The following is a 19,389-nucleotide window of genomic DNA, read 5'->3' as shown; positions in this document are numbered from 1 at the left end:
GTTATTTGATAATACGTGAAATTAACTTTTTACGTCATGTGCCAATAACGTTAGATCTGATTTTAGGTCGGGATCGACCTACAAAATCCATTCCGACGTAACTTTTGTCAACAGGAAGTCGTAATGTGACGGTCGACATAAAAAAAACAAAAAGTCAAAGATTGAAAGAAACGTAATTTGTCATTTTATTAGTTATCAAATTTCATTGTTCAAAAGGAATACAGTTAGAATAAGGAACAATCTGGTGAGTTTTCATTGAATGGCGATTGTTTAACGTGCAATAAGGAGATATTTGGCAGAGACATTCCAGTTTTTTTTTACATGACTAAGAATTTTGTTGTTATTATAAGCTCATACAAAAAGAGATAAAATTTTTAAGATACATTTATTTCTTTATTCAAGTTAAAACTCAAGTGATCGTAAATTCCCATTTGATTACGTATTTTGTAGGAATTAATAAATTAAATGTCACAAAGATCTTGAAAATCTCTCAATCTATCTCTCTCTCTCTCTCTTTTTTCTCTCTCTCTCCTTTAATAATTTATGATAAGAGTTATTCTGATGGTCAGACCGGTTCGAATACTGGCGCGCTAGATAGCTCAGTTTGTAGAGCTCCTGACTTGAGATTCAGGGGGCCGGGTTTGAAACTGGTCTGGTCCGGCATTATTCCAAATCCTCCCATCCCGTTTCATTTGGTGCCATGACCAACCCCTGGAATTAACAAGTGATCTCCTTCAAGGGTGAAGATCATTTCAGGAGGGTGGAATGTGACAGTCAGATTTGTTCAAATACTGATGCCATATTACTCAGTTGGTAGAGCACCTGACTAAAGATTCAGGGCCTGGGTTTGAATCACGGTCTGGTCTGTCATTATTTCTTCCATCTCGTTACATTATGATAAAAAGATATAAATGGAAAACAGTTGAGATTCCTGTGCTCTTTTAAACACAAAGAACACTTTGAGAAATAATCACGATGATCAATCAGTACTGTGTTCCCAAATCCTGTTTCAGCCGAATATTTTCCTTTATTTTTCTTTCCTAGAACAGTGTCATTAAACGAATATGTGAATTGTCATAAAAACATATGTTAATATTTGAAGTTATACAGTACAGTTCTATTTTACAAAAGTTTATCAAAAATCAACATATTTCAATTTTGAAAATACAAAGAATGTTTATATTGACAGTTATTATCAATCAATTTTTTTCATCAGAGATACATGGTCCTATTTTCTCTGGTCCATGGATTATCTTACCCTGCGTTTCTGAGAAATCAAGAAGGTTGTTTACCGTAGTGTTTTGTGGATTTATTTGTTGAAAGTTATCTCAGGAATTAGATAAAAAGCACTGACCAAGAATTTTTGTCATAATTCCACCATATTTCTTGATTGATGTAGATATTTTCAGAAAAAGCTCCAGGTGGACCTGCATGTCTGAAAAAAAATTCAACATTTTTATAATGAACAAAGTTTGCTGATGATTTATTTCAATTCAATTCAATTTATTCAATTCAATTTATTTTCACTCAAACCGTCAACATGACGGTACATGAGGTACACATATATATATATAAATATTTACAAATGTATGTATAGAGTCAGAGGTACATGTACAGTACAAATTAGAGAGAAAAAAAAAAAAATATGAGAAAAAAGTACAAATGTTCAAGGAGGACAGACTGATTCAAAAATTTCATCTATAAATAAACAGAGTTTTTTGAGTTTTTTAAGTTTTAAAGTAGACAATAACTCACAAAATTTAAAAGTGTTTGGTCTTACACAAAATCTAGGTTCCAAGTATTTTTGTCTAATACATGAAAGAGCATTACATTCTAATATAAAGTGCATTTCATCGGCTATTTGATTTTTATTACATAATGTGCAACATCTTTCATTAAGAGGAATGCCTAACCATCTACCAGTTTCTACAGGAAGTTGGTGATTCGACGTACGGAATTTAACAAGAATTTTTCGAAGTTTTGATGGCAGAATACTCAAATATTTTTCATATCCAAAAATAAATTTGAAAGTTCTATATATATGACCTTTTGAAGAATTTGCAATATCAGCCGACCATTTCTGCACAAACTGGTCTTTAAGCCTTTGCTTGACAGCATTTGTAATCCAATTAACATTTACAGTACATTGTTCATTCCAAATGTTTGAAAAACCACACTTATTAAAAATAAACATTTTCAAAATGACATTTTATTCATATACATATGTGTGATGTACTGTCAATTAAGTAACTAGGTATTAATGATGTAAATTCAAAATATTGTGATATTTTAGCTAATTAAAAAATCAACTTTAAAAACATCAATTAAAGGCCAATATACATGTAATGTGACTTTTATAGAATACTTGCTGAGTGGACAACAAATCCCCCATCAGATCTAACTCATATTGCAAATTTAGATAAGATTTCATAAGCTATATTAATTAAACTTTTTTTTGTACAGAAAAGAATAATTTCATATATTTTTATACAGTATACAGGGAAATTTTCGCCCCCGTTTTATTATCGCCCAATTCGCACTCATTGTCAGCGGGAGAATTTAAGACTGGGCGAATTCTGATGTCTTCAATTATTTCTCTTCAAAAACAATTCTGTTTGGGCGAATTCAATACAGGGTGAAACTGTTTGCAAGTGTAGAAGGGCGAAAATTACACTGGGTGAAAATAACCCTTTATACAGTATTCTACATGTCAAATTTGAATGTTTTCCAATAACTTTATACAGATCTCTAAGACTTTTCAATGAGATCAATAAAGGCTGTGTAAAAATGGCCAAATCCACCCATCTCTCTCAAACGCTGAATGCTTTTTTGGGGAGGGGGTGTTTTATAGACAAAGATACCTAATATGTAAATATACTGATTACCAGAGGCATTTTAAATTTCTTTATTTGTGTATACAAGAATAATAGCTAATTAAGACCCAGTGTTTTTAAAAAGATACACTCAGCTATTTAAAATACAGTTTCAAACATCAATGAGCAAAATTTTCATTGTGCTTTCTGTGAAAATAATAAAATAATAAAATTCAAGTTTAACATATATCTCAATGTTTATCAAGAATATGACCATCTGAAGTTTAAAAGCCTACATCATGTACATTAATGTAAACATGTTCTACAAAACTATTCATCCGTGACTTTGTTCAGGAATTTTGCGTTTATAAAAGGGTGTCTTGATCAGGACTGTGGATCTACATGATACTGTATTGAATTTGTAAGTAAAACATATGCCAAATCGAAACAGGATGTTAAAATGTACATGTTTATTTACATTGTAGAATATTTTAGTCTAGGTACATGAGTGCCATTTATCTCTGAAAGGAGTGTTCAGTTATGCGAATATAAACATTAAGGGTATTTTTTTTTTTTATTGCTTTCACGGAAGGCAGTGACAATGTCGGGTGAGTTTTATCATAATGATTTCTTTCTAGAAAAGCTTTCTGTGAAATGTTTTTGTTCACATTTTAGATTTTTCAGTTAGTCAGTACCATTTTCTGATATGTTAGATGATATCATTCAGATTATAACTGAGACATTTTGTTTTATATTTCATTTCCCAAATGAAGACTTATGTTTATATAATCACAATGATTATCGAAATTACTCAAATACACTGAAATAGCAGAAAACTAATTGTTGGACTATAATACATGTATTATTTATCAGAATAGAACTATTTTATCAAGAGCTTGGACTTTTGGTAGTTGTGTCACACAACAATGTGATGTAGGCTCTTTGAAATCAACAAGATTTGTCTGGCTTTTGAGCTAAGACTAGCAATCGGTGCATATTTCACTTGAAAACGCGTCATTTTTAACATCTTTTGATGCAAGAGAAAGATGGCTATGTCCAACCAAAAGTCCAAGGTTTTGTTAAAATGGTTCTAATATGATACAGTTGTTGGTTATTACATGTAGTTATGTGAATTTATATAACCTAAAGTGACATGCCATAATGGTTTAAAAATTTTAAGTGTGAACCTCAGATTTCAACTCCATATATTCGTCCAACTCTGTCCAAGCCCAATTAAACATAATATGCCAAAAATGCATGAAAATAAGTTAACTCTAATATTGATATCATTAACATCTGTGTTATTGTGGTTATCTGGGTTTTATTTTTGCATTGTTAATTTTTTTCCTTCAGAATTCTAATGAAGATTGAGTGTTAAATTATCAGAAATTCTGTAATGACATTATTAAAAAGCTTAAATTATGTCCATTTTTGTTGGTAATGGTGTGTGTGATATTTATATCATGTATGTCAGGTTTTTTTTTAATGCTGTGGAATCAACATTGCTCATATTGACTCATTGTTCATGGTTTGATGAATACCATGTACAAAGCCACAAAATAACTACCCATATACCAATACTCAGGAGTTAATTCCCTTATTGCTACTCCTAATAACAGGACTGCATTTTACAAAAGAAAATCTAGACGAAGTTGTAAATATTTTCAGTCTCATGGAATGATCTTTTAATGAACAAAACTTAAACAAAACCATTTATTTACAACTATTGCAATGTCCATAATTATATGTCACAGATATTAGAATAAAACATTGATTAGTTTGTGATTTATTAATTTATTTAGCACTCATTAATTTTGTTGTAAGTCCTTTTGTAATATGCAGCCTTGGTACAGTTTCATGAGTTAAAGTTTGGATTGATTCCACAGTATATAAGCTTTATTGGCAGTTAGATGATAAAAAATGGCTAGTGTTCCATCTGAATTTTATTGTTTAATATTATTCTTGGAAATTACAGGAGAAAAAGAAATGGAGAAAATAACAGAGCTCCATGTAGATGGCATGACTTGTAAGTCTTCTGTCCAAAAAATTCAAGATCACATGGCCCAGGAGCCAGGGGTGATAAGTATTCAGGTACGTAACAGAGTGGCTGATGAATGGGGAGGGGGGGGGGACACAGGTGCTTGAAAATTAAACAAAAGTCATAAGCCAGCACAAAATGGAGAGTTTTTACATCATGTGTCCTGGTGTGTGCACTCTGTACTACAAGTGTGACACACTTGAACAGGATATTGAAGCGAGTGTATCGTGTGCATGGTGTGCTTGTGAGAAAGATGTTTAAATTTTAGATTAAGTGGGACACACCTTATCATGCTGTACGTGTCTAAAAACTAACATGAATGACGATGTTGTAATTTCTTAACTGTTAGATGTAGTGGTAAATTAGGTTTATTTGAAGAGATATTCAAATTTTAAACAGTTTAATTGGGGAACGTAATGTCATATTTGATTAAACCTGCTTGAATTATCATTCATGTAGGTGATGGGCACATAATATAAAAGGGGAGCAGAACCGTTAAAAACTTTTATGTTAAAATAGAATAGATAGTTACAAGATGTTTGAATTAAAACTAATGTTACATTTACCTGGTTCAATGAATTAGATGGTTCCTACCACATGTAGCCTTGGAGAGGGAATGTATATCTCTCCCTCAGTTGTTGGTCACTGAGAAGTCCATAAGCTTCTAATTTAGGGTGGTCCACTGCTTGGTCAGGGAGGGTGTTTTCTCAGCCTCTCCCCTCTACAGAGGCATGCAGGCATCTTCTGTATAATCATGCAGAAATCGTCGTCCTCCCAAGTCCAGCATATGTATGTCACAGCACAAGCTTAAAAATTTAAGAGATACATTCTGAATTAGGTTTATCAGTTCAGGAGGCCAGGGTACAAGATAACGTCCCTCCAGTATTCTCTCCTTACTGCCATTTATGCAGGTAGTGCTCATGGAATGTTTGTTGACGGGTTTCCTGGGCCAGACATTGTCAGAGACAGTATACAGCTACTGCCCTAGGGCTTTGAGATAGTTACCTTTTGATGGAACATGTGTTTTTCTAATTGGAGGCCAAGAAGAGTGTATTGAATACTTAATTCTTACCTGATCATGAGATATTTACGTCGTTTTGTGGAGTTCTCATGAGAAATATCTGTATATAGGAGAGAGAAAATGCTGTCTCGCTGTTAAATAGCTACTGTATCAGCACAAAATTACTTTTGTTTGTACAGTGAACATATAGGACGAAGGTCTGATGAGTCGTAAACAAGGAGATAATGTGTTGTATGATTAACTATCGGAAATTCAGTTTCTTGAGCACGTGACTTCATCCTTCAATAAGTTTTCAGGAAACTCCTTACTTCAGTTATTTATTGGACGTAATGAGCGCAAATGTTTGTGTCAGATGATTTACATGTTATATAGAACAACCATTTTCTAGTCAGACAGATTTTTATTGAGTTCGCCATGGCTAAACAAGGAAAATACATGCCGTTACCGGTAAGATTTTGTTGATGTTATGTTATTATCTTGACAGTCAGGGGAATTATAAGATTTTTAAAGAGACTATAACATATTGAGGAAATCAGAATTATATGATTTACTGTAATATTTGATGACTTTATAAATGAAGTTTAGACTATTTAGATACATATCAAACAAGTTATAATATTGACATTTCTTTTCTCAAAGTATTAAACCTTGAACATAAATATACAGAGAGAGAGAGAGAGAGAGAGAGAGAGAGAGAGAGAGAGAGAGAGAGACTATACAGGTGATAGACTATCAGGTTGGAGACTTGTGTACCTGTCATTCATTCATTATTAATTGTTTAATGATATGTAATTGTGACTTATTGTTATTCATGTCACAACTAACCATTGTGATAAGTATTTTGTGTGGATAACTTGATCACCTTAGATTTAATCTCACTCCTTCGCACCCCTTTCTCTTTACTTATATAAGATAATCTAAATTAGCTGACATACTTATGATATGTAGCAAACAACTTGAAAAACAACTTACAATATGTGTCCTTGTTAACCACATGATTTGGAGCAGTAAGTGTGGTCTTATTGGGCTGACAATTTAGAACATAGCTAGCCTCTTCAGATGACAATGGACATTTGATGTGATACAATGTCATTGAACTGTTTGATTTTCCATGGTATGGGGACGTGTGACCTACATGTACAACAACAAATAATTAATTGAGATCTCTAATGTACAAGAAAGTCCCATTGTTTGAAATGGGTAAAAAAAACATTGTTCTACATTTGCATCGTAATTGTGATGATACAGGGTTTTCTTCATGTTTGAGAGAGATATACTTTGATGAAAAGTAAAATCAGGATTTGACTTAGAAATAAGATCACTTTAAGATGTTTCAATATAATTGTGTTAATATAATCAGACATGCTTAGCTCAGGATTGGAATATGTTTTTTGTTCTGTGCTTGTTTATCAAACCATTACGATAACGATCAGTTATGTTGTTTGTTAAATGCAAGTGCAGCCAAACGAAACATTAAATTAAAAGGATAGGCAGGTCTAGGGAAAAAAAAAAATCTCTGTAGAGTACACAAAAAAATTATTTCCTTATTGAATTTTCCCTAATATCGCAAGTTTATTGAATGGCAGCTGTATGAAAAGAAATCAATACATGAAGATAAAGCTAGATTAGAAATGGAAACCTCTGTCATATGAAGGGCAGGTGAATGGAATTTAGATATTCCATCACACAGCAGCCTATACAGACCATATACTGTGCATTTTAGGTTTTTTATCAATTATTAAGGCGAACATACTGCTAACCTAATTTTTTTTTATGCAAGTACCGTTACGAGCTTAGGTAATTTAGGTTAACTGTTAGACACACTCTCCTAGATATAGACAAAATGATTATACTGGTTATAACCACAGCTCTGCAATGGTGATCATGTTTTGACAAGATCCCTTCCGATTTGACATAATGTAATCATTTTCTCCTTAAATCACTCTCCTGTATATAAATAGACATATCAAGTATGAATTGTCTTTACGTCACAGTAGGAAGGGTTGTTTTGGTTTTTTTTTTAGAAAATTGCTTTTATTTTCCACTACTAGACATATCGTACTGAAATGAAAAGAAAAAAAACCAAGATATTAAGTGATGGATGTCCCAAAAAATTCAATACATTTGCTGTATACAATCTGAATATACAGTTCTCAATTCAGTCTGATTTTCAGTCCTGGTGACTGTCGGGCATTTTGTTTCAATGTGATACGTGGTAAAGTGTACTCCTAATTTGTATAATGTTGACCATGCATTGACAACATAGAAAGCCTATGTAATATATATCAGAAGAAAATGAGTTATCTGTCTTGACAATGTTTTTAATTCCTAAGTTTTAATAACCCAATTAATATTATCAACCTGTGCAAATTAAGCATGAATATTTATATGTAGATGTTGAAAAATTACACTGAACATATGTTCCAGACAATTTTATCTCATCTAATTTTCATTTATTGTAATGAAATGATCTACTGGTAGGCATATAATTCATAATATGATATAAAATTAAGTCAGTTTAGGATTGAAATATGAATATGTGAAAGTGATTATAAAGGTCTATGAGTATCATAAACACATAAATACATATGCAATACATCTACAAATAAATGTTGTACATATGCCTAAAAAATTCACTATTTTTTGGTTTTAAATTTCTATTACCTACTATTTTAAATTTTATACTGTAGTATGAAAGAAAAAGAAAAGAAACAACTGCATGGTGACTTTGTTTGGTGTGGTAAATGAAAATACCCAATGCTTTTTTTCATTGTTAACCTGTATAAATTTATAGATGTATTTGGAGGAGAAAGAAGCAAAGATTGCATACAGTCCAACGGAAACCTCCCCTCCCATACTCGCTGAGAAAATCTCTGATCTGGGTTTCCCATCAAAGATTAAGTTGGTACACCCGGTCAGGGGAGACAACTGCCAGGATGCCATCATCAACGTCGAGGGCATGACCTGTCAGTCATGTGTCAAATCCATAGAGTCCAAGATCTCCGAGGTCAGCGGCGTCCTGGGAATAACTGTGTCATTGGAGAAGAAGCAGGCCTATGTCCAGTTCAACCCTGGAAAAGTTTCCGCAGAAAACATTGCTGCAGCTATTGACGATATGGGATTTGAGGCATCGGTTCACTCAATTACGCGGGACAAGGGTCTGACCACTAAGATTGGGGTGGAGGGCATGACATGTCAATCTTGTGTCAAGTCTATTGAGTCAACCATGGGAAGCAAACCAGGAGTGAGAGAAATAAGGGTGTCACTCGATGATAAAGAGGCGTACATAGTGTATGACCCCACCCTGACAAACCCTGGCACCCTCAAGGATCAGATTGATGATATGGGGTTTGAAGCCACACTGATGAGAGAGTCTTCCCTCGACAGTGAATTTGACCGCTTGGCCTCACGACAGTCCTCCACAAGATCAGTCCAGAATGAGTTAGTCTGCCAGATATCAGTCATTGGAATGACCTGCCATTCATGTGTGAAGAACATTGAAACCAATATTTCACCCAAACCAGGGATTAAGACCATATCTGTATCACTGGAGACAGAAACAGCCACAGTGACTTACAACCCCCTCGTCATCTCTCCATCAGCCATTGCTGGGATGATCGATGACATGGGGTTTGAGGCCACTGTACAGGGCTCTGACACAGAGCCAGCAGTGGAAACTGTGGTGATAGGGGTACAAGGCATGACCTGCCACTCATGTGTTAAAAGCATTGAGGACCATATCTCCAAGAATCCAGCTGTCAAGTTGATCAAAGTCTCCCTAGCAGACCAGAATGCAACCATTGAGTATTATCCAGACAGAGCCACACCTTCCTCTCTGAGGGATGCTATTGATGACATGGGCTTTACTGCATCCTTATCTACAGGTACATCATCTAGTATTCATTATCTCTGTGCACTAGTATACCAGTAAACTTTGGATGTAGGTATATTGATATTCCTAAGCAAATCTACATTATACATGTCATTCAAATCTTTTAGAATACATTACAGGTCAAATTTGACATATTACCTTTAAGCTTGACAGTTTAAAACATGAAAATAAATTTTTTTGTCATTAAGAGTTATCTTTCTTATTAAAGGATCTATTGTACAGCTGTACCTTGATTTTTGTCTCTGTGCAATTTACATAAAAGTATATAACAATAACACTCACCAATGTTGTCCTCTTTTATATTCAGATAATCCAGAAGTACAAGTCGTACAGCCTAAGAAGAATGGTCCAGCCAAGCCGACCTCTTCATCTTCCTCCTCTCACCAGGGAAGCATACAGATGGAGATGGACAGAGGGTCGGTGTCCTTCAGAAAGGGCGGGGCCGCAATTGATGATGACCTGGAGAAGTGCTTCCTGAGAGTCTCTGGAATGACTTGTGCTTCCTGTGTGGCCACCATTGAGAAGAATCTGATGAAAGTCCATGGTAAGAACTTTTTTTGTTTTAAAAGTTTCCATGTTTAAACATTCAAAACTTGGAAAACAAAAGTACAGTTTTCATTCTTACATATCAATTCTTGTCAAATTAGAAAAATATATTTAAATTGACCTCCAATTTATTTCTAAAGGTATACACAGTTGTTTGGTTGCATTGATGGCACAGAAAGCAGAGGTTAAATATGACCCTGCCTACCTGCTTCCCTCCCAGATAGCAGCCAAAATCTCCAGTCTGGGGTTTGAGGCCACTGTTTTGGAGAATGAAGGCTTTGGCAACGGAGTTGTAGAGCTTCTGGTACGTACCAATAAAAGTCTAAATGAAAACACCCCTTGAGATTTGATTCTTGAAATGCTAAATCAAGAGAGCAATTTCCTGAGACTGTTAATTACCTGTTGTAGATCACAGGAATGACTTGTTCATCATGTGTGCACATGATTGAGTCCTCCATCATGAAAAAGCCTGGGGTACTTTCAGCCTCTGTGGCTCTGTCCACTTGTAAAGGGAAGTTCACCTATAACCCCGAGGTCATAGGTCCGAGGGCAATCATTGATGCCATCAAGGTAAAGTCTTGGGTTACCTTTTCAAGTGCATGAATATGTACTTCCAAATTTATAATTAAGCTATCTATCTAGATAAAAACGTCCAGGTTGATTGAGGTTCATATCGTTAATTTTGTGGGTTTTATTTTCAGTCGTTGGGTTATGAAGCAGAGTTGTACACTGATGATGATAAAGATGCTGCACGTTATGATCACAGAGATGAAATCAAAAGGTTAGGACCAATGTCTAAAGATTAGATATCTTGTAGCATGTACTGTTTTTTGAAATTGAATTAGTCATTAAGAGATCAAAAGTTACTAAATTCCTTTGTTTTGTCCCTCAGATGGAGGACTTCATTTTTGTGGTCACTGATCTTTGGGGTTCCCTCTTTGGTGATAATGATGTACTTCATGTTTGCCTCTCCCCCTGACGACCACACCCCTGTGGCCAACACTACAGGAAGTAATTCCACAACCACCATCAAACCTCAGATGTCTTCTGATGGCCACTACCAGATCATGATAGTACCCGGTTTATCACTGGATAACCTGCTTATGTTCATTCTGGCCACCCCTGTACAGGTCAGTTTATAGAATAATGCTTGTGACAGTATTTATATTTGTTGGGGAATAAATTTCATTGGACGGTTTTGTAATATACTTTCCCACAGATTTATATCCACAGCGTTGTCATATTATATTTAATGTTTACAACTATTTAATTCCTTAACATTCACCTTAGTACATGTATATGCCTTAAAAATTCAAAACCTTTCTTTTTTGTCCCAAGTATGAAAGATTTTTCTGATATTTTAGCTGATTGAAATTCTTCTCATTTTACAATATTTTGTAATACAACCCTGTGTAAGTTCAGTTCTTTGCTGTTTAATGAAAAGTACCGTACACAATAAATGACACATCTACATATTTCTTTCAGTTCATTGGAGGACGATACTTCTACATCCAAGCCTTCAAAGCTCTCCGACATGGGGCCTCAAACATGGACGTTCTGGTGGTTCTAGCCACCACCATTTCCTATGTGTACTCCTGTGTGGTGGTCATCGTGGCCATGGTCATGAAGGAAGCCACCAGCCCTGTCACGTTCTTTGAGACCACGCCTATGTTGATGGTGTTCATATCTCTTGGTAGATGGCTGGAACATGTAGCCAAGGTAGAGAAAGTCAACATCTTTATTAATTTATTTTAAAAATTTAATTAAGCTCAAAAGGTGTCATTAAGTTACAAAAAGTTTCAGGTATCTTTAATATATACTGGAGATTTTTTAAAGCAACTTTATTTACCTTACGTTAGTAAATATATGGTTAAGTTAAAAGAACACACAAACATCATTAAGATGATAACAATGAAAACCAAATAAGAAAGATATTGCTTGTTCATCTTTATCTGAAAGGAATCATCTTCTAGTGTGATTCAATTGTTATTGTTTGGAAAGCTTTGTTTGAATGTTATTGATATATTTTACAGGGTAAAACATCAGAGGCTCTGGCCAAGCTCATGTCTCTGCAGGCTTCAGAGGCTGTGTTAGTGGAAATTGACAAAGAATTCAACATCCTGAATGAACAAACAATTAGTGTGGACTTAGTGCAAAGGGGTGATGTGCTGAAGGTGAGAAAATTTAGTACTGAATTAAAACATATGGAAATTAAAATAGTATAATGTATTTGTAAATTATGTTTGACAACAAAGTGATCCTGTAACACAAATATCTTCATCATTGTTTCAGGTTGTCCCTGGTGAGAAGATTCCAGTGGATGCCAAGATCATTGAGGGAATCACAACTTGTGACGAGTCCCTTATAACAGGAGAGTCCATGCCTGTATCAAAGAAACCAGGTCAGAGCTAGTGTATGCTAGTACATCAAAGACATTGAATATTTTCTACTCAAATATTAAGCGGACATTAACATATATAGATTTACTTCTCTCACTTATTCCATTTCATCATTGGCGGTTCTTTGACATAAAATATTTTCTATTCAGATTTTAATCTGAATATTTGTATCAGATATGTGGATTAATTCAATCCGCTTTCCATTATTTATCGTAGGTGCCTCTGTGATTGGTGGCTCCATTAATCAGCATGGTATGATTCTGATAGAGGCCACCCATGTGGGCGCAGACACCACTCTGTCACAGATTGTTAAACTGGTGGAGGAGGCTCAGACCTCAAAGGTAGACAACTCAAACTAAATCTTAAGAGATCGCAGCTAAAATATTCAGTGTGATTAATGAATGGTGGAAAATATAAATGTATACCCTGGTATTTGCTTCTTGTAGGCTCCCATACAGCAGCTTGCCGACAAGATAGCTGGCTATTTCGTACCTGGTGTGGTTGTTTTGTCCACTCTAACTGTTATTGCCTGGACCATTGTTGGCTATAGTGATATCACAAAAGTCAAACCAGACTTTGTGGTAAGTACATGCATCTTTCTTGTTAATATATTCATTTATTTTCCATCCAAAAATGAAGTATTTGGTCAGGTATGAATGAAGATCATTAACTTTTTCAGGATGATGGAACTCTTTCCAGGGATGAGATCATATTTCAGAAAGCGTTTCAGTATGCTATCACAGTATTGAGCATTGCTTGCCCCTGTGCCTTAGGTTTAGCCACACCCACAGCTGTGATGGTGGGAACAGGGATAGGGGCCTCCAACGGGATATTGATCAAAGGCGGAGAGCCCCTGGAATGCTCCCATAAAGTAAGTAATGATAATTTGTTGAAAGTTAATTGAAAGTTTGTTATTTCAAATTTGAACCCTCCTTAGTCATAAATGCCATTGTATGCAATGGATTATTTTACATCTTGGTTTCAAGTAAACCACTACTTTCAAAAAGCACACTAATTAATGAAATTCTAAATAATAATGAATTGATTACAAGACTAGTATAGGTTTATTCATGTGCCTTAGTTGTTACTGTGTAGTATTGTGCATCATTTTATGTTTTATTTAACAGCTGAAGTGTATAGTGTTTGACAAGACTGGGACAGTAACCCATGGAGTCCCCCGTGTTGCTAGGGTGGCCATGTTTGTAGAAGACTCAGTCTGCTCTTTTGTGAAGCTGATCGCCATAGCTGGGACAGCCGAGACAAGCAGTGAGCACCCTCTAGCCTCAGCCATCGTGAAGTATGCCAAACAGGTATGTCAGTCGTAACCACTGTAGAGATGATAATATCAGAATGCAATGAGAAAATACTAGGGATGGGACGATCCACCGATGCACCGGTGCATCACGATATTTATTTTGACGATATTTGGATCGATACATTTACCATTAATACAACGATACCTAAGCGAACATTTTTTTATTTTCCAAAAATATCCGAGCTTCAAATATCGGCTATTTTTAGTCCGCAAGCCTAAATATGAAAATACAAAGATGGCGGAAAACCTCGTAAAGTTGTCAAAACTGTTAGGAAGCTAAATCTGGAGTGTGGACAACTTTTGTATTACTTGTTTATGAAAAAGTAGAGTATATGAGACTAAAGTAATTTGTAAATTGTGCAATGCTCATTTTAAATATATCAAAATAACTTTGGACATGCGGTAATACATCGACAGATTGAATAAATTTTTAACCCTTATTCATGTTTTCATTTAGTTGCAATGTATCGTGATATGTATCGTATCGCATATCATGTATCGTGATATGTACCGAATCGGCTAAGTACAGTATCGTCCCAGCCCTAGAAAATACATGCCTATTGGACATATTTATGATGTGAAGTCAAGCTTATATAGAGTTTAGTTGGATATTTCATACTGAACAAAGGAAAAATAAAAAAACATCACATAGCACAGTACCTAAGAACAGGACAGGAACTTAGAATCTATGTGTTAACGCATAGAAAAAATCCATACTATTTTTCATTTAAGTTGGATAGATATTGAACAGAAAAAAAACACTGATAAATACAATAGGGGCACAGTAGCGCCTTTTGTAAAATAAAAACCTAGAATATACAGTATCTTGTTTCTGTTTTAGGAAGCTGTTAACCAGTATTGACTTTTTGTTACAGACTTTGAAGACAGAGATCCTGGGTAAGACTCAGGGATACCAGGCGGTGCCAGGGTGTGGTCTGCAGTGCACTGTGACCCAGATTGATGGTGTGCTGGTGGACATTGACCTTGAGGGGGTCAACAACAGGAAGAACCTGATGGGGAGCACCAAGGTGATGACAGATAATGTACTCTTTGATGGGGAGGAAATCACTGCAACTATTGAAGGTCAGATACTCTCACATCTATTGTCACATTAGATTATGTTGTCCCATATATTGAAAAACAAATATTCATTAGAGAGAAGATTTTTTATCACTTCACTAAAATTGTTTTAACTGGTAACCAAAATTTAATCTTTAATGAAATTTTACTTAGCAAATTTTACCATTATATATCATAATATGATAAGGGTACTTGGTAGTTATTTTTTAAACGAAAATAAGTTCTCATAGATACACATTTCGTGTAAAACTTTTATGTTATGATAAACCCATTTTCAGAATTTTATGAATCTTTTTTGTATCATTTTTTCCCTGTAATTATTTCATACTTTATACAGTATCTTTTTCTTTCTTTTTCAGAGAGTAGTTTAGTCGGTGCTGTTGCTTCTAAACCATACAAGGTTCTGATTGGAAACAGAGAGTGGATGACAAGAAATGGATTGGTTGTAACAGACAAAATGGACGAAACGATGACCGAGCATGAGCACCTGGGACAAACAGCGATTCTGTGTGCCATTGATGGTCAGTTCCACTCACACTGAGTAGTTTCTGACATTGTTGATAACTTTGCCTCATATGTGTATCATATGTATATTGCTTTATATGATCTACCCTTGAGAGTTCACATACCTCTAATTTACATATGATCTGTCATCTTAAAGGGATATACATGTACATAATTTCTTTATAAACTCTTAATTTTGGAAATACTGTAAACACATTGTATGTTGAAATCTATGGCAGTTACTATCACACATACATGTATCATCATCTTTTAAGTTTATAGAGTGACCTCATTTTGATGTCCTGCTACACAAAAGTGTTAAATACCTAAATGTATTGTTGTTAAAATCTACTGTATATTTTCAATTACAGATAATATCGTGGCTATGTTGGCGGTGGCGGACACTGTGAAGTCGGAGGCCCACCTGGCTATTAGTGTGTTGAAGGACATGGGTCTACAGGTGGTGCTACTTACTGGCGACAACCAGAAAACCGCCAGGGCCATCGCCAGACAGGTATGTGATAGTTTTAATTGAAAATAATTAGATAATCTAATGCTGAGTTAATGTAAACTTAAAAGTATTAAACAAAAATGGAAATCTTTATAGCAAGGTTTAATTAAAAAACTTTATGCCAAAACCCTGTAAGAATTCTCAATTTACACGTACCTGTAAATATTTATACAAAATGTACAAGGTATTTACAGTTAGTATGGGTTTATTTTTTTTTGGAAAAGGGGTAGGATGGGTGGTAATAATATGCTTTTGTTTATTATAATCTACTTTGGAGAACATAAAAAGACAAATGATTTCTATTCTTTTATTAACATAACATGTTTGTTTTTTCTTTTTCATTTGATAGATTGGTATACATAAGGTGTTTGCAGAAGTGTTGCCCTCTCACAAAGTGAAGAAAATAAAACAGCTTCAGAAGCAGGGTATGAAGGTTGCAATGGTAGGGGACGGTGTCAATGATTCTCCAGCCCTGGCCCAGGCTGATGTCGGCATTGCCATAGGAACAGGGACCGACGTTGCTGTAGAGGCTGCAGATGTTGTCCTGATCAAGGTATCTACCTTTTAAAAATAACACAATAGTCACAGGAAAATGTAATTATTGTTGACCTTAAGACTGATAATTCTAAGGAAATTCTCTCTCTGAACCAATCTAGATTTTACAGCATGCCTCACTCTATATTTTTCAAATTCAATTGAATCAAATCAAATATTCATTCAAATGGAATATATACATGTAACACCAATCAAAATTTACAAATTAAGTAAAATCAATGTAAGTTAACTTCTTGTGAATTACTTTCTGTGGGAAACTAGGACCTGTAAACATTTCCAAAGAGAAAAATTACAACTATTGTGCTTCATGCTAAATTAAACTGATTTATCTTTAAATCAATAATATTATCCTGTTAATCTTATTAAGTTCATAATCAAAATAATTATTGTAGGAAAATGAAATCATTACTAGCTGTTAGATGCGTATTAAACTGTTTTTTCTTCAACAGAATGACCTGCTAGATGTGGCTGCAGCTATTCAGCTCTCTAAGAAGACTGTACGCAGAATCCGCATCAACTTCTTTGCTGCCTCCATCTACAATTTGGTCGGAATCCCTATTGCTGCTGGTGAGGCCTTGAATCAAACTTCTAGCATATTGTACAATTTTCAAATCTATAGTTCTCTCAATAATGCATCTTGTCTAGAAGTAAAAGATACATGTACATTGTATTTTATGGGTTCTTTTTTTAGGCATCTTTGTACCATGGGGTCTCTCCCTCAAGCCCTGGATGGCATCAGCAGCTATGGCCATGTCCTCTGTGTCCGTGGTCCTCTCTTCCTTGCTACTGAAGACGTAAGACAATTTTTCTTTCTTAGCGGCTTCATTTATTTGGATTCCATGAAACCTGTTCAAATGCCATGAAACTCTATACATATCACAAAAACATATCTAAAGTAGATATAAATGGTACTGCGGGAGCCGAAATAATGATCTTAAATAGTTTTATTTGATTCAATTTTGTTATTTCAAATAAAAATAATATCTTATCATAATAGAAAATCTTTAAATCTTTGCATACTCAGTATGCTCTTGGTGTTTGATTCTGGGTTATTCATGTATTTGATTTTATATCTCTATATACAAATGTAAAACAACAAATAGTAAGTATTTATATTTCTTTTATCAGATTCAAGAAGCCCAGCAAAGAGAAAATGCTGACTCCGAAATACTATGCAAAATTCGCCGCTGATCAGGAGCTCGACAATATTTCTGTCCACCGGGGAGTGGAGAGTCTTCCATCAAGTAGGGAGCCCAGCAAACAAGGTAGCATCATTTCACGCCTCAGCGGAAAGAAGAAGACGCCCTCGCCTGACCACACAAGTCTGCTGGAGATGAATAACATGTCTGACTCCGACTCCAGTGACATCTAAAATTAACACCAAATGTTACGTAGATCAAAAAGATAAAAATCATGTGTTTTTATGACTCATTTCGATTGTCATAACATGAACTTGTGATTAGTTTTGAATTGATTTATCTAACTCTAAAAAAAAGTTCAGCTTCCAAAATTATGTTACATCGTATTACATGTCTGAATCTAAATCATTATTTTTCAAAATATTTGTGATATTTTATTAAAATATTTTTGGAATGTCATTTATGTATTATAACAATATAGTTTGTTTCATTATTTGCCCTCACAAATTAATATTTAAACTCAAAGTATCTTCTCTGCATTTATTATTAGAATTACAGCTTTTGTATGTTTTCTTGTTGTTTATACAAATCTACACAAAGTTGTTTACAGATATCAATAAGATGATTGTTCACCGTTCAAGTCCTTGGAATAGATTTTACAGGAGTATTTTTATTATTCATGTACATTATATTTTCATTCTTGTACTTAACAGTCCCAAACACCCACCCCACTGACTCTTGACTTGTCCCATTTTTTTGTCACATACCATAAATAACCCAATGTAATTTCATGTATCTTTAGTAGAATATGAGGGAAAGCTAATGACTGAAGTAACAATATCCTATATTCAAGAAAACTGGGTGGTTTTGATATGATTTATAGAACGGTGCTCATTGTTGAATAGGTTGTTTTACCCACAGAGAGAGAGGTAGTGATATGAACTGACTTAATCCTTTTGTAGAGACCGGTTTATAACCCAGAGTGATATTATGACTTTTTTTCAATGATCATGATAAAAATTGTTGTTGCTATTATATAAAATGTTGCTTTAATGTGTGTTTTGAAATATAAATAAAAAAAATCATTCATTAAGATGAGATTTTACTCATTTCTTCACTGATATCCATTTTTATCTTTGTATTTTGTTCAGGTTTTGATACTATGTTACCTTAGTTACAATCAAGCCAAACTAAATATCATTTTGTAACAAAGAAATAGATATAGTTCTATTTTGTTTTAGTAGAGCAAATGCCTGTGTAATTCCTTATCGCCCACACAAATATTTGCGAGTCATTGCTGAATGGACCACAGGAGAAAGTTACGAGTTTTACGATTATTTGACCTTGACACTCAATTACAATGTCAAGGGTTTTTAATTTTTTTCACACAATCTGATCATCAAATGTAATTGGATTCTGTCCGACAATTTAGGGATTGGATTATTAATACCATTTTCAAAATGAAAATGCATTAATCTTTTTTTGGTGACGTATATACACTTAGATTGATATGTAAACATTCTTCCTGCCTTACAAACCAGACCCCTATTCATACAAGTCTGTAGTCTTAGCTGTT

The 19,389-nt window shown here is 34.5% G+C and overlaps 1 protein-coding gene and 1 long non-coding RNA gene across 7 annotated transcripts; one reads left to right on the top strand and one right to left on the bottom strand.

Moving 5' to 3' along the window:
* Nucleotides 1–92: 92 nt before the first annotated feature.
* LOC105339000 (copper-transporting ATPase 1) lies at nt 93–18,906 on the top strand. Of its 5 annotated transcripts, XM_066076831.1 has the most exons (23): nt 128–244; nt 3,406–3,421; nt 4,789–4,904; nt 8,667–9,756; nt 10,072–10,308; nt 10,451–10,614; nt 10,719–10,880; nt 11,012–11,091; nt 11,203–11,440; nt 11,796–12,029; nt 12,344–12,484; nt 12,603–12,711; nt 12,926–13,050; nt 13,156–13,290; nt 13,389–13,580; nt 13,837–14,019; nt 14,900–15,107; nt 15,464–15,625; nt 15,980–16,122; nt 16,469–16,672; nt 17,124–17,241; nt 17,366–17,468; nt 17,803–18,906. In XM_066076831.1, exons 2-23 carry the CDS (start codon nt 3,415–3,417, stop codon nt 18,044–18,046), a joined length of 4,395 nt encoding a protein of 1,464 aa, XP_065932903.1. In that variant the 5' UTR covers nt 128–244; nt 3,406–3,414; the 3' UTR covers nt 18,047–18,906. The 5 variants fall into 5 exon arrangements, with proteins under 5 accessions (XP_034301410.2, XP_065932903.1, XP_011442670.3 ...); XM_034445519.2 differs by lacking the exon at nt 3,406–3,421 and having other exon boundaries at nt 93–244; XM_011444368.4 differs by lacking the exons at nt 128–244; nt 3,406–3,421 and adding an exon at nt 3,103–3,234.
* On the bottom strand, nt 731–5,559 carry LOC105329962 (uncharacterized). 2 transcript variants are annotated; one of them, XR_900417.4, is made up of 3 exons: nt 5,418–5,559; nt 1,355–1,435; nt 731–1,040 (listed from the first exon to the last, which is right to left on the bottom strand). It is a non-coding gene; the product is annotated as an uncharacterized lncRNA (long non-coding RNA). The 2 variants fall into 2 exon arrangements; XR_010711184.1 differs by having other exon boundaries at nt 1,355–1,427; nt 5,418–5,555.
* Nucleotides 18,907–19,389: the final 483 nt, after the last annotated feature.

Source organism: Magallana gigas, chromosome 2 (genome assembly GCF_963853765.1).
Source record: "Magallana gigas chromosome 2, xbMagGiga1.1, whole genome shotgun sequence".
In the NCBI taxonomy this organism is placed as follows: Eukaryota; Metazoa; Mollusca; class Bivalvia; order Ostreida; family Ostreidae; genus Magallana; species Magallana gigas.
This window is presented reverse-complemented; position numbering and strand designations above follow the sequence as displayed.

Excerpts from the sequence above, each read along its gene's own strand:
- LOC105339000 (XM_066076831.1), top strand. Across the intron at positions 13,581-13,836 it reads CCCTGGAATGCTCCCATAAA|CTGAAGTGTATAGTGTTTGA; the intron begins GTAAGTAATGAT and ends TTTATTTAACAG. Across the intron at positions 14,020-14,899 it reads TCGTGAAGTATGCCAAACAG|ACTTTGAAGACAGAGATCCT; the intron begins GTATGTCAGTCG and ends TTTTTGTTACAG.